General features: G+C 53.1%; 2 protein-coding genes across 2 annotated transcripts in view; one reads left to right on the forward strand and one right to left on the reverse strand.

Annotated features, from left to right (window-relative positions):
• Positions 1-6,540: 6,540 nt before the first annotated feature.
• On the forward strand, positions 6,541-14,154 carry CFAP73 (cilia and flagella associated protein 73). Its single transcript, XM_032240483.1, has 7 exons — positions 6,541-6,728; positions 8,693-8,798; positions 9,539-9,643; positions 9,969-10,169; positions 11,170-11,391; positions 11,991-12,149; positions 13,403-14,154. Exons 1-7 carry the CDS (start codon positions 6,673-6,675, stop codon positions 13,478-13,480), a joined length of 927 nt encoding a protein of 308 aa, XP_032096374.1. The 5' UTR covers positions 6,541-6,672; the 3' UTR covers positions 13,481-14,154.
• A 168-nt stretch (positions 14,155-14,322) lies between these two features.
• The window catches only part of DDX54 (DEAD-box helicase 54), a 25,192-nt gene continuing 22,186 nt past the window's right edge, over positions 14,323-17,328 (reverse strand). The window contains exons 19-20 of the mRNA XM_032240471.1: positions 17,028-17,140; positions 14,323-14,939 (exon numbers count right to left, since the gene is read on the reverse strand). Coding sequence (XP_032096362.1) covers positions 14,707-14,939; positions 17,028-17,140 — 346 coding nt within the window. The 3' untranslated portion in view covers positions 14,323-14,706. The remainder of the gene's footprint in view (positions 14,940-17,027; positions 17,141-17,328) is intronic.

The following is a 17,328-nucleotide window of genomic DNA, read 5'->3' on the forward strand; positions in this document are numbered from 1 at the left end:
AAATAAAATTTAATTTAAAAAATAGTGATGACGGCCGGGCACGGTGGCTCAAGCCTGTAATCCCAGCACTTTGGGAGGCCGAGGCGGGTGGATCACGAGGTCAAGAGATCCAGACCATCCTGGTCAACATGGTGAAACCCCGTCTCTACTAAAAATACAAAAAATTAGCTGGGCATGGTGGCGCGTGCCTGTAATCCCAGCTACTCAGGAGGCTGAGGCAGGAGAATTGCCTGAACCCAGGAGGCGGAGGTTGCGGTGAGCCGAGATCGCGCCATTGCACTCCAGCCTGGGTAACAAGAGCGAAACTCCGTCTCAAAAAAAAAAAAAAAAATAGTGATGACAGTGAAGATGCAGAAACCCTGGATCGTTCATTTGTTGCTGGTAGAAATGTAAAATGTGCAGCCCCTAGGCCAAAGAATATGAGACTTTTATTTATTATTTAATTTTTTTCTTTTTTTTCGAGACTGAGTCTCTCTCTGTCACTCAGGCTGGAGTGCAGTGGCGAGATCTCAGCTTACTGCAACCTCTGCCTCCTGGATTCAAGCAATTCTCCTGCCTCTGTCTCCCAAGTATAGTAGCTGGGACTACAGATGTGCGTCACCGCACCAGGCTAATTTTTGTATTTTTAGTAGAGATGGAGTTTCACCATGTTAGCCAGGCTTGTCTTGAACTCCTGACCTCAGGTGATCTGCCCGCCTCTGCCTCCCCAAGTGCTGGGATTACTGGCATAAGCTACTGTGCCCAGCTGACAGTTTCTTTAAAGACGAAATGTCACTTACCATAAAGTCCAACAATTGCACTCTTGGCCATTTATCCCAAAGAAATGAAGGTGTAGGTTCCCACAGAAAGTAGCACATGAATTTTTGTGGCATCATTATATATATAATTTATTTATATTGATATATTGTTATATATGTATGCATATATTTTAAAGGCAGGGTCTCGCTCTGTCGCCCAGGCTGCAGTGCAGCGATATGATGACAGCTTCCTGGGGTCCAGCCTTAGCCTCCCAAGCAGCTAGGACCACAGGCCTCTGCCACCAAACCCAGCTAAATTTTTTTGTGTGTGGAGACAGGGTCTCTCTATGTTGTCCAGGCTGGCCTTGAACTCCTGGGTTCAAGAGGTCCTCCTGCTTCAGCCTCCCAAAGTGCTGAGATTGCAGGCATGAGCTACTGCACCTGACCCAGCTTTATTCTTAATAGCTTTATTCTTAAAAACTGGAAATGACCCAAATGTCCTTCAGCCTGAATGGTTAAACAAACTGCAGTACACCTGTACCACGGCATGCTGCTCCACAATCCAAAGGAACTATGGATAGACACACCAACCAGGATGGATCTCAAGAGAATCACATAGAGTGAAGAAAGCCAATCTCAGAAGGTTACACACTGAATGATTCCCTTTCTCTCTCCTTTTCTTTAGCGACGTAGAGAGATCGGATTTTTGAGACGGAGTTTCGCTCTTATTACCCAGGCTGGAGTGCAATGGCGCGATCTCGGCTCACCGCAACCTCCGCCTCCTGGGTTCAGGCAATTCTCCTGCCTCAGCTTCCTGAGTAGCGGGGATTACAGGCACGCACCACCATGCCCAGCTAATTTTTTGTAGTTTTAGTAGAGACGGGGTTTCACCGTGTTGACCAGGATGGTCTCGATCTCTTGACCTCGTGATCCACCCGCCTCGGCCTCCCAAAGTGCTGGGATTACAGGCTTGAGCCACCGCGCCCGGCTTCTCTCTCCTTTTCTTCCTTTCCTGCCCTTCCCTTGCCTTCCCTCCCCTCCCCTCCACTTCCTTGCTTTTGAGGCAGGGTCTTGCTCTGTCACTGAGGCTGGAGTGCAGTGACGCTATCATGGCTCACTGCAGCCTCTGCCTCCTAGGATCAAGTGATCCTCCCACTTCAGCCTCCCAAGTAGCTGAGACTACAGGCACATGGCACGCCTGGATAATTTTTGTATTTTTTGTAGACACAGGGTTTCATCATGTTGCCCAGGCTGGTGAAACTCCTGGGCTCAAGCGATCCTCCCGCCTCGGCCCCTCAAAGTGTTGGAATTACAGGCATGGCCACAGTGGCTGGCCAATTCCATTTCTCAAACATCCTTGACATGCCAAGATTATACAGATGGAGAACAGAGGAATGGTTGCCAGGGCTTAGGGAGGGGAGAAGGCGCGAGACAGGGACGCCTCTAGTGATCTTTGTGATGAACTGTTCTGTATTTTGACTATAGTGGTGGTCACATAATATGCCTGTGGCAAGGTTGCATAGAACTAAATATACACACACATGCCCATGAGTGCATGTTAGAATGGTGAAATCTGAATGAGGTCAGTGGGTTGTATCAATGCCAACTTTCTGATTGTGATATTGTACTGTAGTTACGCAAGATGTTACCACTGGGGGAAACTGGGTGGAAGGGATACGGGATCTCTCTGTACTGGTCCTTAAACTGCACGTAAATCTACAGTTATCTCAAAAATTAAAAAGTAACCTAGGCCAGGTGTGGTGGCTAATGCCTGTAATCTCAGCACGTTGGGAGGCAGAAGCAGGCAGATCGCTTGAGCACACAAGTTCAAGACCAGCCTGGGCAACATGGTGGAACCCCACCTACAAAATATACAAAAATTAGCCGGGCACGGTGGCACGTGCCTGAGGTCCCAGCTTCTTGGGAGGCTGAGGTGGGAGGATGGCTTGAGTCTGGGAGGTAGAGGTTGCAGTGAGCCAAGATCGTGCCACTGCACTCCAGCCTTGTGGTAGAGCCAGATCTTGCCTAAAAAAAATTTAACTGTAACCTATACTATAATGCAACTATTAAAATGACTTTTTTTGTTTTTTTGAGACAAAGTCTCACTCATCAGGCAGGCTGGAGTGCAGTGGCTTGATCTTGGCTCACTGCAACATCTGCCTTCCAGATTCAAGTGATTCTCCTGCCTCAGCCTTCTGAGTAGCTGGGATCATAGGTGCATGCCCCTACGCAAAGCTAATTTTTGTATTTTTAGTAGAGATGGGGTTTTACCATGCTGGCCAGGCTGGTCTTGAACTCCTGACCTCAGGTGATCCACCTGCCTCGGCCTCTCAAAGTGCTGGGATTCTAGGCATGAGCCACCACACCCAGCCATAAAATGACTTTTTAAAAAACCGACAATACCAACTGCTGGTGAGGATATGGAGCAACTAGAACTCTTTTACAGTGCTAGTGTGAATATAAAAATAGCACGGCCACCTTGAAAAACAGTCTGCAATTTTCATACAGTTCAACACACACTTACCATATGACACAGCAATACCACTCACACATACTAACACAAGTAAAATGAAAACTTACGTTGGCATAAAAACCTGTACATGAACACAGCCTGTATTTGCAAGTGCCCAAAACTGGAAGGAACCCACCTGCCCTTCACCTGGGGAGTGAATCAGCAAACTATAATATTCATAATATAACGTCCCCACAAATGAAAAAGAATGAGCTACTGGGCCGGGCGCGGTGGCTCACGCCTGTAATCCCAGCACTTTGGGAGGCCGAGGCGGGTGGATCACGAGGTCAAGAGATCAAGACCATCCTGGTCAACATGGTGAAACCCCGTCTCTACTAAAAATACAAAAAATCAGCTGGGCATGGTGGCGCATGCCTGTAATCCCAGCTACTCAGGAGGCTGAGGCAGGAGAACTGCCTGAACCCAGGAGACGGAGGTTGCGATGAGCCGAGATCGCGCCATTGCACTCCAGCCTGGGTAACAAGAGCAAAACCCCGTCTCAAAAAAAAAAAAAAAAAAAAGAATGAGCTACTGATACACATATTAATATGAATAAACGTCAAATGGCTCTTACTAAGTGAAAGAAGGTAGACTCAAAGGGCTACAAAGTATATGCCATAATTACATGTATGATATCCTGCAAAAGGAGACCATGTAGAAGTTGCCAGAGGCTGGGGTGGTGGTAAGGGTTGATTATAAAGGAGCACAAGGGGTTTTTAGGGTGATGGAAATGTTCTGTATATTGATTGTGGTGGTGATTACGTGACTGTATGCATTTGCCAAAACCCATAGAACTGTATAAGGAAAAAGTGACTTTACTTTTTGTAAAAGATACCTTTATCTTTTTAATTTTTTTTTTATAAAACGAGGCCAGGAGAGGTGGCTCATACCTGTAATCCCTGCACTTTGGGAGGCTGAGGAGGGCAGATCTCCTGAAGCCAGGAGTTCGAGAACAGCCTGGCCAAGATGGCGAAACCCTGTCTCTACTAAAAATACAAAAATCTAGCCAGGTGTGGTGGCAAATGCCTGTGATCCCAGCTACTCTGGAGGCTGAGGCAGGAGACTCTCTTGAACCTAGGAGACGGAGGTTATAGTGACCTGAGATTGAGCCACTGCACTCCAGCCTGGGTGACAGAGCGAGACTCTGTCTCAAGAAAGAAAAAGAAAGAAAGAAAGAAAGAGAGAAAGAGAGAAAGAGAGAAAGAGAGAAAGAGAGAAAGAGAGAAAGAGAGAGAAAGAGAGAAAGAGAGAAAGAGAGAGAAAGAGAGAAAGAGAGAAAGAGAAAGAGAGAAAGAGAGAAAGAGAGAAAGAGAGAGAGAGAGAGAGAGAAAGAAAGAAAGAAAGAAAAGAAAGAAAGAGGGAAAGAAAAAAAGAGATCGTATAACTTATCGTAACTTCACATCAATTTGTGCAGAAAGATAGCATGTGCAATTTAATTTTAAAAATGCTCAAAGATAAAATGTACATTATTTTCATTCTTTTAAATTTCTTAAGTATTTATTTATTGAGACAGACTCTTATGCTGTTGCCCAGTCTGGAGTGCAGTGGAGTGATCATAGCTCACTGCAACCTCAACCTCCTGGGCTCTAGCAATCCTCCTGCCTCAGCTTCCCGAGTAGCTGGAACTACAGACACATGCCACTACCCCCAGCTAATCTTATTATTTTTTGTAGAGCTGGGGTTTCTCTATGTCACCCAGGCTGGGCTGGAACTCCTGGGCACAAGCAGTCCTCCTACCAATGGCCAATGGCCATTTCCAATCCTCCCGGAGTGCTGAGATGACAGGCATCGGCCACCACACTCCGCCCTCATTGCTTTTAAAACATGCTCTGACAAAATCCTCAGGAGCATTTTAAGCAATGGGCATTACAAGGGACTACAGGTTTTGAAACAGCATTGCTCTGCATTAAGAAAATACATTTCGGCCGGGCGCGGTGGCTCAAGCCTGTAATCCCAGCACTTTGGGAGGCCGAGGCGGGTGGATCACGAGGTCAAGAGATCGAGACCATCCTGGTCAACATGGTGAAACCCCGTCTCTACTAAAAATACAAAAAATTAGCTGGGCATGGTGGTGCGTGCCTGTAATCCCAGCTACTCAGGAGGCTGAGGCAGGAGAATTGCCTGAACCCAGGAGGCGGAGGTTGCGGTGAGCCGAGATCGCGCCATTGCACTCCAGCCTGGGTAACAAGAGCGAAACTCCGTCTCAAAAAAAAAAAAAAAAAGAAAAGAAAACACATTTCTTTGAATGGAAAATAAATTATATAAAATGGAAAATAAAATGACCAGAACCAGGGAGGACAAGACGCCGGTGTTTGCTGCTTCCAGTTGAAGAACCCAAGGGTACTTTTTATACTACACTGAGTACTTTTCCCTGGTACCACCCTCCCCCCACAGGGCTGTCTTAGGGATTAATTTAGATACTATAGAGTGCTACACATAGCATCCAACTCACAGGAAAGCCCAAACTACCGGCCGGACGCAGAGGCTCACGCCTGTAATCCCAGCACTTTGGGAGACCAAGGCAGGTAGATCACTTGAAGTCAGGAGTTTGAGACCAGCGTGGCCAACACGGCGAAACCCTGTCTCTACTAAAAATACAAAAATTAGTGGCATGCACCTGTAATCCCAGCTACTCAGGAGGCTGAGGCATGAGAATTGCTTGAACCTGGGAGGCAGAGGTTGCAGTGAGCCGAGATTGAGCCACTGCACTCCAGCCTGGGTGGCAGAGCAAGACTCCACGTGAAATAAATAAATAAATGCCCAAACTATCTCAGCTTCTCCCCTACTCTATGCCCCCATTCCCCAAGTCTAGACCATCCCTTCCAAGCTGGTTTCCACTGGGAGGTCCTGATGGTCTCCCTTTGTCTCCCTAACCAGGCTGGGGGCTCCCTGAGAAATACCCAGAGGAGCCCCATCACTAGGACAGGGAGTGGCAATTCAAAGGGCTGCGGTGAATGACTCCACCTAGGGTCTGGCTAGCAGTGCGTGCCCAGTAATTATTCTTTTGAGCCACAGCCTGAGTACACACAACTGTGGCCCGGTTAGTGAGGCCCTATCCCAGCCAACTAGGAAGAGGCTTGGCCAAACGTGGGGCACTAAGAAAGGCAATTTCTTGGCCAAGGGACCCCCATTCTCTCCACTGCACCCTCATTTGATGGGGTGTTACAGGCCTCTCCAGGAGCGGCAGAGGCTGCTCCTCTCCTTGCAGCCCCTTCCCTCTCCCTTCCCCGGTGGATTCCGAGGCCTAGCCGAAGCCACGCAGTGGAATGTTGTGTCGTTGGTTGCCGGGCAACCAGAGCCTGCTGGGCGGCTCTGGGAGAGCTGAGCGGGCTTCCACACCACGCTCCACAGAACCCCCAGGCTCTCCTAGACTTGTGCAAAACTCCAGCTGGTGGAAAGAAAGCTGGGGCAACTGCCAGGAGGATGGCGGTGCCCTGGGAGGAGTATTTCCGACTGGCCTTGCAGGAGAAACAGTCTACGTGAGTGGGATGTAGAGGCAGGGAGGGCTAGGAGGAGGGCAGGAACGGGTGGGCTGGCCCACCTCTTCTTCCTCACCTCCGGGGTCTGCCTTCCTTGGGCAGATCATACTGGAGGTTATTGTCCCCACTTCACAGAAGAGGAAACTGAGGCTCAGGGAGAAACTGAGACATCACCATGGTCTCAGGATTTGTTCCTGATCCCCCACGCCTAGCTGACATCCGGCTGAGATTAAATCATTCAAACCGAGGTGGGAAGGAATTATTCTATGAAATCCTGCTCCCCAATCCACCCCCGAAACTGCATTTTAAGGAGGAACAGAGGAAGCTTGTTCTGTGTCTCCTTTGCTTTCAGCAGCGTGGCCTCAAGTCCCAACCCCGTCTCAGCATCTATAAAATGGGGAGGGGAGTTTCTCCTGGGCTACGGCCAGGAAAGCCTTGCAAATTGCACATTAGTCATCCCTTCTGCTCTCCGTTTCTCCCTGTGGAGCTGGACTCCAGAACCCCACCACCTCCTGGGCCTCTCCCTGCGGAGACCTCGGGCATCTCGGGCTTGGCCATAGCAGGGAGCTGGCCTCCCGGACCTGACCTGCTCTCCTGAGCCTGCCCTCCCAGTAACATCCTTCCGGCTGCTGGGATCACCTCTGACCCCTTTCTCACCCCCATCCGCACTCCATCAGCTCTGTTCTCACCTCCCTCCGCTACTGTCTTGCTCAGAACCGCACTACCTCCGGAATAGCCCCTGGCCCCACCACTGGTCTCCTGCAGCCAGAAGGACCTCTCCTCTGCCAAAAACCCTCCCCCACTCCCACTTCACTCAGAGTCAAGGCCAAAGTCCCTCCTCACCATGGCCCACCTCAGTTGGATTCTCAGCACCTCCCTGCTCCCCATTCCCATCTCTTTTCTCCTCCCTCCCTCCTCTCCAGCCACCCTGGCCACACCAGGATCCTAGAATCTGTTTTCTGGAGATGTCCACGTGGCTTGATCCCTCTTCTCCTCCAGGTCCTGCTCAGGTGCCACCTCCTTCCTGTTGAAAGATCCCGTTAGTCTGCTTAATTTTTCGTCTCAGTGGCTACCATGTTCTGCCATTCTTTATTATTATTATTATTATTTATTAGGTTGATTTTCTGTGGCTGCCAGCAAAATGCCAGCTTATGAGGGAACAGGGATTTTTACCTGTCCTGTTCCCAGCTGTACCCCTAGTGCCTAGAAGGGTGCCTGGCCCAGAGTAGGTGCTCAGGACAATTTGCTGAATGAATAAAGAATTCACCCGGTGCGGTGGCTCACACCTGTACTCCCAGCACTTTGGGAGGCCAAGGTGGGCAGATCACTTGAGGTCAGGAGTTCGAGACCAGCCTGGACAACATGGTGAAAACCTGTCTCTACTAAAAATACAAAAATTAGCCAGGCATGGTGGCCCATACCTGTAATCCTAGCTACTTGGAAGTCTGAGGCAGGAGAATTGCTTGAACCTGGAAGGCAGAGGTTGCAGTGAGCCAAAATTGCGCCATTGCACTCCAGCCTGGATGACAGGGTGAGACTCCATCTCAAAAAATAATAATAATAAATAATAATTTAACCAGTTGTGGTGGCTCACACCTGTAATCCCAATACTGGGAGGCTGAGGCAGGAGGATTGCTTGAGTCCACAAGTTCAAGACCAGCCTGGGCAATAAATCAAGACCTTATCTTTACAAAATAAAAGTTAGCTGGGTGTGATGGCACACACCTGCAGTCCTAGCTACTCAGGAGACAAGACGGGAGAATTGCTTGAGCCCAGGAGTGAGCTATCACACCACCGCACTCCAGCCTGGGTGACAAAGCAAGACCCGAAAAACAAATCTAAACAACAACAACAACAAAATTAACCAGCCAGTGGGTGGCTAATGGGACACTCCAGACACAGTGGTGAGATGTGGGGCCCCGACACGTGCTTCCTTCACCCCCACCTCCTCCTTGACTCTCCAGAAAGCTGCCAGAGCAGGCTGAGCATTACTTCCCGCCAGTGCTACGTCTCCTGGAGAAGAGGCAAGAGCTGGTGGATGCAGACCAGGCCCTGCAGACCCAGAAGCAGGTGAGCCCCACTACTGTAACCAGGGGGTGAGCCAGCAGATGGGAAGTGATGGAGCCAAGTTGTTAGTTATAAAGTCTGAGACAAGTCGTTTCACCACTGCAAGCCTTGGTTTCCTCATCAGTCAAATGGGGACCAAATGAGACCAGTTGTTGGTGCAGATAAATTTGTGTGCATTGAGCACCAACCTGCAGGTCTCACCATGGTTCCTTCCCTTGTAGGGCTCACAGTCTAGAGAGGAAAGCAGATGAGTGTTTGGGTGGTGACTGCTACAGGGGAGAAGCACTGGGCAGGAGCTGTGGGAGCCCAGAAGAAGTCCCTGCCTCTCCATGGGGGTGGTCATGGAGGGCTTCCTGGAGGAAGTGATGTCTTGGGGATTGCTGAAGGGCAAGTCAGCTTATCCAGCAAAGGCGAATGGGATGAGGAAGGAAAAACAGCCAGAGGAAAAGCATACACAAAGGCTGGAAGGCAAGAACAAAACACAGGTAGTTGAGTGGCTGGAAGACAGAGTATGGGAGGAGAGAGAGTACAATGAGGCCTGAGGGAAGGGCAGGGACACTGACATTCGGGGGCTGGAGGAGGGTGTTTGGGCTTCATCTCTGAGTGATGGGAGCTGCGGATGGACTGAACAGGGAGCAGCCACAGATCAGGGACAACAGGTGGAAGGGGTGAGGTGCGAACCCGAGAGCATGGGAGGACCCGGACCCCCAAAGCCACACAGACACCCCACTCCTCATCCCCAGGTGTTCCACACCAAGATGGCAGCCCTGAAACAGCGCTGGGAACAGCTGGAACAGAAGGAGCGGGAGCTAAAGGGGTCGTTCATCAGCTTTGACAAGTTTTTCCAGGTGTGTGGAGACTGCTGGGGGCGGGGAGGCGGGGCCTATGGGTCGCAGCTCACACCCACAAAGGGGCCCGGCAGTAACAAAAGAAAAGAAGTGGGTTTAGTCATGCAAAAGGGAACGGCGGGAAACACACACGCACTGCCTGAAGCCGCCGAGTTAAAAAAAAAAAAAAAAAAAATGCAGGGGCGTGCGGTGAAGAGCCAACTTCTTTGACGCGCCTGCTGGCCGCCCAGGTTTTGAGTGCGAAGGTCAGGGCAGGGCGGAGGTGGCGAACTCCCGGCCAGCTCCCGAGTCCTGGAGGTCGCCTGCTCCCCACCTTACTCCCCAGGACTCCGAGGCCAGGCGCAATCGCGCGCTGCGGAGAGCGGCGGAGGAGCGGAACCAGGCGGGCCGCCGGGAGGCGGAGGCGCTGCGGCTGCGGGCCCAGCTCGAGGAGCTAAGGCAGGAGCACGCGCGGCTGCAGCGCAGACTGCAGCGCCTGGAGCCCTGCGCGCGCCTGCTGGAGCAAGCGCTGGAGCTGCTGCCAGGGGTGAGAGCGGCGCAGGAGGCTGGGAGCTCAGGGCCACCGCGCAGCGCTGCGTGGCTCTGGGACGGCTTCGGACCGGCGAACTACTGGAGCGCTAACTGCATTCAAGGGACTATCACTTATGGAGCGTTCACTGTGTGTCAGAGATACTCTTTGGTTTTTGTTGTTGTTAGATTTTGGGGGGGAGGGGCGGGTTGTGACTGTGACTCGCTGTGTTATTGGCGCGATCGCGGCTCACTGCAGCCTTGACTTCCTGGGCTCAAGGGATCCTCCTGCCTCTGCCTCCCAAGTAAATGGGACCGCAGGCGCATGCCACCACGCCTGGCTATTTTTTTAATTATTGTTTTTAATAGAGGGGGGGGTCTCACTATGTTGCCCAGGCTGGTTTCGAACTCTTCGGCTCAAGCAATCCTCCCGCCCGGACTCCCAAGGTGCTGGGATTACGTGCGTGAGTCACCGCCCATGTTTTGTTCTTGAATCCTCCCCAAAGTCCAGTGAAGGGAGTCCTGTTATTGTCAACTGTCAATCCCATTTTACAGATAGGAAAACTGAAGATTCAGAAAGCTAACTCTGACCGGGCGCAGTGGCTCACGCCTGTAATCCCAACACTTTGGGAGGCCAAGGCGGGAGGATTGCTTGAGGCCAGGAGTTCGAGACCAGCCTGAAAAAACGTAGAGAGACACCCCCCCCCTCCCCGATGTATACAAAAAATTAACCCGGTTTGGTGGCCTGCGGCTATAATCCCAGCTACTCTGGATCGGAAATGGGAAGATCGCTTGAGTCCAGGAGTTGGAGATGGCAGCGAGCTATGATCGCGCCACCGCACTCCAGCCCAGGTGACAGAGCGAGACCTTGTCTCTAACAAATGGAGTTTGACATTTACCAACTGCTAAGTCACTTTCCAGAAAGATTATTCCAATAATAAAAGCGCCAGCGGCCAGGTGGGATGGAGAGGGTAGGGGACCGCAGGCCCATGTGAGTCTCTTCCCCGCCCCTACTGTAGTTCCAAGATGTCCCGGAGCTGGTGGCGCGCTTCGACGGCCTGGCCGAGACACAGGCAGCACTGAGGCTCAGGGAGCGCGAGCGGCTCGCCGAGCAGGAGGCCGTGCGGGCGCGGCTGCAGCGGCTGCGGGACGCCTGGCCGGACGAGCTGCTCGCACACGGCCAGCGTCGGGCGCAGCTGCAGGAGCGTCTGGAGGCTGCCCGGGAGCGCAAGCTGCAGTGGGTATGGCCCGCCCCAGGTGGGGGGCGCTCGGGATCCCAGGCTTCCACCGCCGGGCGGGGAGGAGCGCCATGGCTGATGAGGACCGATGGGGCAATACTTACCCAGAGGCTCCGCTGCGCTAAGGAGGGGATCTCAGGCATCATCTTTTGGGCATGAAGCCCCGCTCCATCCGCCGGTACCAGGCTCCCGAAACCCTCTCCCGAGAGCATCTGACCGTGCCTGACTGGCTAAAGTGGATGGGAAGAATGCTGGGCGTGGTGGCTCACGCCTGTCATCTCAGCACTTTGGGAGGCAGAGGTGGGCAGATCACCTCAGTTCAGGAGTTTGAGACCAGCCTGGCCAACATGGTGAAACCTCTCTACTAAAAATTAGCCAGGCGTGGTGGCGTGCACCTGTAGTCCCATCTACTCAGGAGACAGGCAGGAGAATCGCTAGGCCCCGGGAGGCGGATGTTGCAGTGAACTGACATCACACCACTGGACTCCAGTCTGGGCAACAGAGTGAGACTCTGTCTCAAAAAAAAAAAAAAAAAAAAAAAAATGGATGGGACAGGGGGCAGGCCAGTTGCCTTAATTGGGAGCCGGGTGGGTGTTCTCCAGGAATCCAAGTGGATTCAGATTCAGAACACAGCAGCGGAGAAGACTCTGCTCCTGGGGCGCAGCAGGATGGCCGTGCTCAACCTGTTCCAACTAGTGTGCCAGCATCAGGGGCAGCCGCCTGCACTGGACATTGAGGACACAGAGGGGCAGCTAGAGCAGGTAAGGCCCCCTCTGTATGGCACCTCCAGCCCCCAAGCTATCCCTCTTTGGAAAAATCAGGTACCTAAAACTCCACAGTTAGTGACACCTTTTCTGGGTTAAGCATGGCCCTCTTAAGAGGTCAGAGTCCTTTCCCCAGGGCCGTGGGCTGGATCACTGCACAGGCACCCAGCCTAGGATGGATTCTAGGCTCACTGCAACCTCTGCCTCCCAGGTTCAAGTGTTCTCCTGCCTCAGCCTCCTGAGTAGCCGGGATTTTACAGGCACACGCCTCCACGCCCACCTAATTTTTTGTGTTTTTAGTAGAGACAGGGTTTCACTGTGTTAGCCAGGATGCACGCTATCTCCTGACCTCGTGATCCACTCGCTTCGGCCTCCCAAACTGCTGGGATTACAGGCGTGAGCCACTGCGCCTGGCCAGTCCCTTTTCTTTCAGTCCAACTGAAGTAGCTGGACATTAACAAGGAACAAAATCAGTAACTGGTTGTAATTAATTAGTTGTAAACACCACTGCACTAGGACCAGACCGTCTCTTTTCAAAATCAACTCTGCCCCTGTCAAGGAGAAAGGCTCCCTGGAGGGACGCTGTGCTTTTTCCCACCTCCCCTAACACTCCCCGGCCTCGGCCGGGACTCACACTGCTCTGCGGCTGCTGGAATTCAGTAACAGCTTCATTTGTCCACTGCATTTTCATTATTTTCAAGTACCCCCTAGTTATGACAAGGGGTAACTACTTCTTTCCATTTTTGGTGGAGAAACAATTTCCTTCTGTTGATAGGGTGATAAATATGAGGGCAGCCCACGGATAGCTGTATGTTCACCCTCAAGTTCTAGTTTTCACAATGGATCCGAGGCGTTTATTAAGTTGATATCCATAAAGAATTAAACAAAATAAAGGAGGGCCACCCATGGAGAAGATGAGAGTAAGTCACAAACCAATGAATACGACTGATCCAATTAAAAGAAAATAAAGCTGACTGATGTAAATGAAAATACTAATTGGATGGTGCAGGTGACAGCAGCTAGGAAGCTGAGGTGTCTGCTCATGTGGCAATTGGGAAGGTTGGCCTGAGGCTTTTAAAACCCAGAAGTTTAGGATCTGTCACTGCCTCTGGGAACCACCATCATTGCTGTTCTTTCAGGGAGGGGGTCTCCAGTCCCCGCCCTGCCTTTCGGCCTCCCCACATGTTGAGGGGTAGGGGCTGGACAGTGGCTCTTGGGCTGAAGTGTGACTTTGTGTTGGGGTCCCCCAGGTGAAGCTGTTCATGCAAGACCTCTCCGCCATGCTGGCAGGCCTGGGTCAGACTGAGCCTGCAGCCCCTGCCTCCTAGCTCGGACCCAGGTGAGCAGCGGGAGAGGGGACCCCCGAGAGACCCCAGGATAGGAGGGCCCCGCATTTCCGATGGGGTGGGACAGGGTGGCTCTTCCTGAATCCGTTTCCTCATTGGGAAGATGGGAGGGCTGTGCCTGTTCAGAGTGCTGTGGGCCTGCCATGAGAGGCACATAACAAGTATTCAATAAATGCAGGTCTACACAGCAAGCACTCAATAAATTCAGGCCCTGATGAGGAGGTGATGGGGGGGTCAATGGGCTATGTGTGGGGCAATTGTCTCTAAAATGAGACCAGACCAGGCCCTCCCTCCCAAGGTGGCGGGGGCATGAAAAAGGCTCTTTGTCAGGTCTCAGAACAGGGTCCATGCTAGATAAGAGCTCACGAAGATCTCTCCACTGTGGACTCTGCCAGCTGAGAGGCCCAGCCTGAGAATCCAGCACCTGGGGCCGCCCTTGACCTTCTCAGAACCTTGAATGGGGTGGGAGGTGAGAGGGCAGGCCAGGTTCTGACCTCCAGGTGTGGAGGGCCTGAGTTAACCTCTTCATAGCCAGAGGGGAGCAGCATGCCCTTGCCTCCAGGCTGTGCATCCTGTTCCCCTCCCTCAGCCCATTCCAGCTGCAAGGAAGCAGGTGGGAGGAAGGGGGACAAACTCCCACCTCTGGCACCTGGCTTGTGCTCTGAGCCTCACTTTCCTCATTGCCAAATGGACACAGCCGCAGAACCCCACCTTGGGAGGCCCTGGATATGCTCTCAATTCCTCCTCTGCCACATTAGTTGGGATTTTAGTACCCAGGTCTCTCCATTCCAACTCCCCAAGTAGATCACACTCTGGCCCACCAGCAGTACTCAGTAAAGATTTATTACATTAAAAATGCCATCACCAAACCCTGAGGCACTCAGGGCTCTGACCGGTGCAGCCATGACCTCTGAAGCCAGAACACATGGAAGCAGCAGCAGCTGAGTTGCCAACTCAGGTCTTGGCCTGCCTGGCTTTGCTGGCGAGCTCCTACACATGCTTCAAGGCCCTGCTCAAATGTCTCTGTCTTAGGCTGACGTAGCTGCTGCCCTTCTGTGGCCATACAGCGCTCCTTTTCAGGGATGATGGCTCCTGCAGGGAGTACCCCCAGTGCCCGGCACAAGGCCAGGCACGCAGTGGTGCACAGGAACGTCTGCTGATGTCCACTCTAAGGCCAACCAAGGAACCACGGGGCTCGGTCCTGGTCCTCACATCCTCTTCCGCATCTTGCCCTTCTTGGAGCGGGCACCCCGGCCGAAGGCACCCTGCTGCAGCTCCTGGGCACGGCGGCGGTTGCGAGCGGAGAGCTGCTTGAGGCCACCGCGCTGCAGGAAGCGCAGCTTCTGGGCCCGGCGCCGCTGCTTCAGGATCTGCTGCTTGGTCTTGAGTTCCGGGCGGACACGGCCTGCAGGGGTGCCTGGGGCACGGGGCTGGGATGCACCTGCTGGGACAGGGATTCAGGGAGCTCAGGTGGTGGGATCACTCCCAAGATCCCCTCCTCCCAGAAGCTCGCAGACTCCTTCCCGGTCCCACTCCTGTTCTGTGCTTATTGCTGTGGCCCAGTAGGTGGCTAACAAAGCTTTAGAGAGCCCCACGGAGTGCTCAATAGCACAGGGCCAGAACCGCGGGGTTCAAATCCCAGCTGTAACCTCTTAGACCTTGGGCAAGTCAGTTAGTGTCTCCACGCCTCAGTTTCCCCATCTGTGAATGAAAAATCACAGCATCTCCCTCATGGGTGAAAAATAAATGGTATAAAGTGCTCAGAACAAGGCCTGGCCCACGGTGAGAGCCTTCTGGGCATGACTGTTACTGCTGAGAATTCCCCAATCCAGGCGTTGTCTGTTTCCACAGCACACCTACTACACGCTGGGCTCTGAGGCCCCCATAGTAACCAAGACAGACCTCAGCCTCTGTCTCCATGGGCAGCATGCTCTAGGCTTGTTAGATGCAAAAAGGGTGTAGATGAACCTTCCTTTAGGCGGGAGAGGAATCAGAGGCGGCCAGAGAGGGAAAGGGACTTGTCTGAGGTCACACAGCAAAGCAGCAGCAGTGGAGGTCAGCAGCCCTGCCCCAGCCCCAGGTAGTCCATTCTTCTAGTTCTCCGGGAAGCAAGCACCACCCTCCCTGGCTCCCACTAAGCCCTGTGTCCTCCTCCTCCTCCCCATTCACAATAGCAGCCTCTCCAGGGCTCCTGGAGGGATGACCACTGGGGTGGTCCCAGCTGTCTCCATTAGAGCCAGGGTGCCTCGCAGGACCTATCACCTCCAACGAGGACACAGCGCAGGGAAGAACAGCTGCTTTCTCCCAAAGCCCAGAGGTCGCTCCCACCTCCCCAGGCCCTGCCCGCCCACTGCATGGCACTGCTTGCAGCAGAAGCTGCTGTTTCACCCAGGTAAAAACAGGCTGAGAAGTGAGGTGTGGGTGGTCCCCACCCAGCCACGCTGACAAGGAGACATTCCCACAGATGGGAGAGCTGGAGGGGGAGAAGCCACAGAGAAGAGGCCCAGGCGAATGCATGCAGGTTCAGAGACACCCAGAGGAGGCGGTGACCAGCCCCGGGGAGTGGAGTGACACAAGCCGGGGCGAAGGCAATCTGAGAGACCCAAGACATGGTCCCAAACTCCCTTCTCCCCAGGGAAGGCTGCAGGTGGGAGGCTTGGGCAGCTGGGTGACCCAGGTTCAGTCACAGCCCCCATAAAGCACCTGTTTCCTGGCCTGTCAAGTGGGTATTCGCAGTCACCTTGCCTCCCAGGTCATGTGTGACCTGTCCACACCCAGCAAGTGGGAGCCCCTCCCTGACAGCAGCCCTTAAGCACAGGCTCTGGCAGACAGAGCCAACTTCAAATCCATCTTAGCCTGTTACTGGCTGAGGGACCCAGGCCAGATCAAAGAGGTCCAAGTCCTCAGATGACCAAATGTACCACTTGCCAACCCACATTTCAAGACAGCACCTTCCTCAACATCTTCCGTCATTGCCTCCTCCCGGAACCAAAGCTGCCTCTGACTGCATCTTTGGTGACATGAACTTCCCCACAACACTGATAAAAAGAACGTCACTCCCGAGGATGCCACAGGGAATCAATTCATGCTCACTTTGTCAGGTCGAACCACATGCAAATGCTATTTTTGCAGGTGAAAAAGGCCCACATAGCAGCATTCGCACAGGTTCCACCTCCCGAGTTCTCTAGGTTTCTAGACAACGAGGTGAATTAGGTGAACAGGGCATCTAACAGAAATTACCCCCATGGCTTCATCTGCGAAGTGGAAGGGGTTGGGGATAATGTGTCTGAGGGACATGGTACTTTCCAGCGCCTGCGAGGCGGTGCTCGTGACCATCAGAGGCCGGGACAGCAGAAAGGGGAATCTGTGGGGGTGGGGTGGGGGATCGTGGGGGGACCCAGGGTACCCCAACGCACCCAGCTCTGGGGCTCTGCAGTAACCCCTGCACCTGTGCCTCAGTGTTACCCTAATCCGACCACACCTGCCCTGCCTACCTGTGCACCCACACTCCCCACATTGGCTCTCTCACCTTGACCACGGCCTCGCTTCCCACCTCTTCGCTCTGGGCCTCGCCGGTCAGATGCCCCTTCCTCGTCCGAGTCACGATCATCAATTTTCTGTTTCTGCTTCCACTTCTGATAGCTGGGAAGCCTCGTTAAGGAAGCTGCGTGAAGCCCCTGGGATGGGAGCAGGCTCCACCCCACACCGCCTCAGCAGACACAGGTCCGTTATCCCAACCGCCGCTGAAGCTGCTCGGCCCCGCCCCCAGCACACAGGTCCCACTTATCGTAGATGTTGCTGCCGAAGCTACTCGGCCCCGCCCCCAGCAC

This window comes from Sapajus apella, unplaced genomic scaffold, assembly GCF_009761245.1.
Source record: "Sapajus apella isolate SASKATOON/1434 unplaced genomic scaffold, GSC_monkey_1.0 scaffold2, whole genome shotgun sequence".
NCBI classification, from domain to species: domain Eukaryota; kingdom Metazoa; phylum Chordata; class Mammalia; order Primates; family Cebidae; genus Sapajus; species Sapajus apella.

What these genes read in the sequence shown, in the direction of transcription:
- CFAP73 (XM_032240483.1), top strand. Translation starts at nt 6,673, where the DNA reads ATGGCGGTGCCCTGGGAGGAGTATTTCCGACTGGCCTTGCAGGAGAAA. An exon ending in TTGCAGGAGAAACAGTCTAC is followed by an intron (nt 6,729 to 8,692) that starts GTGAGTGGGATG and finishes TTGACTCTCCAG; the next exon opens with AAAGCTGCCAGAGCAGGCTG. An exon ending in CAGAGGGGCAGCTAGAGCAG is followed by an intron (nt 12,150 to 13,402) that starts GTAAGGCCCCCT and finishes GGGGTCCCCCAG; the next exon opens with GTGAAGCTGTTCATGCAAGA.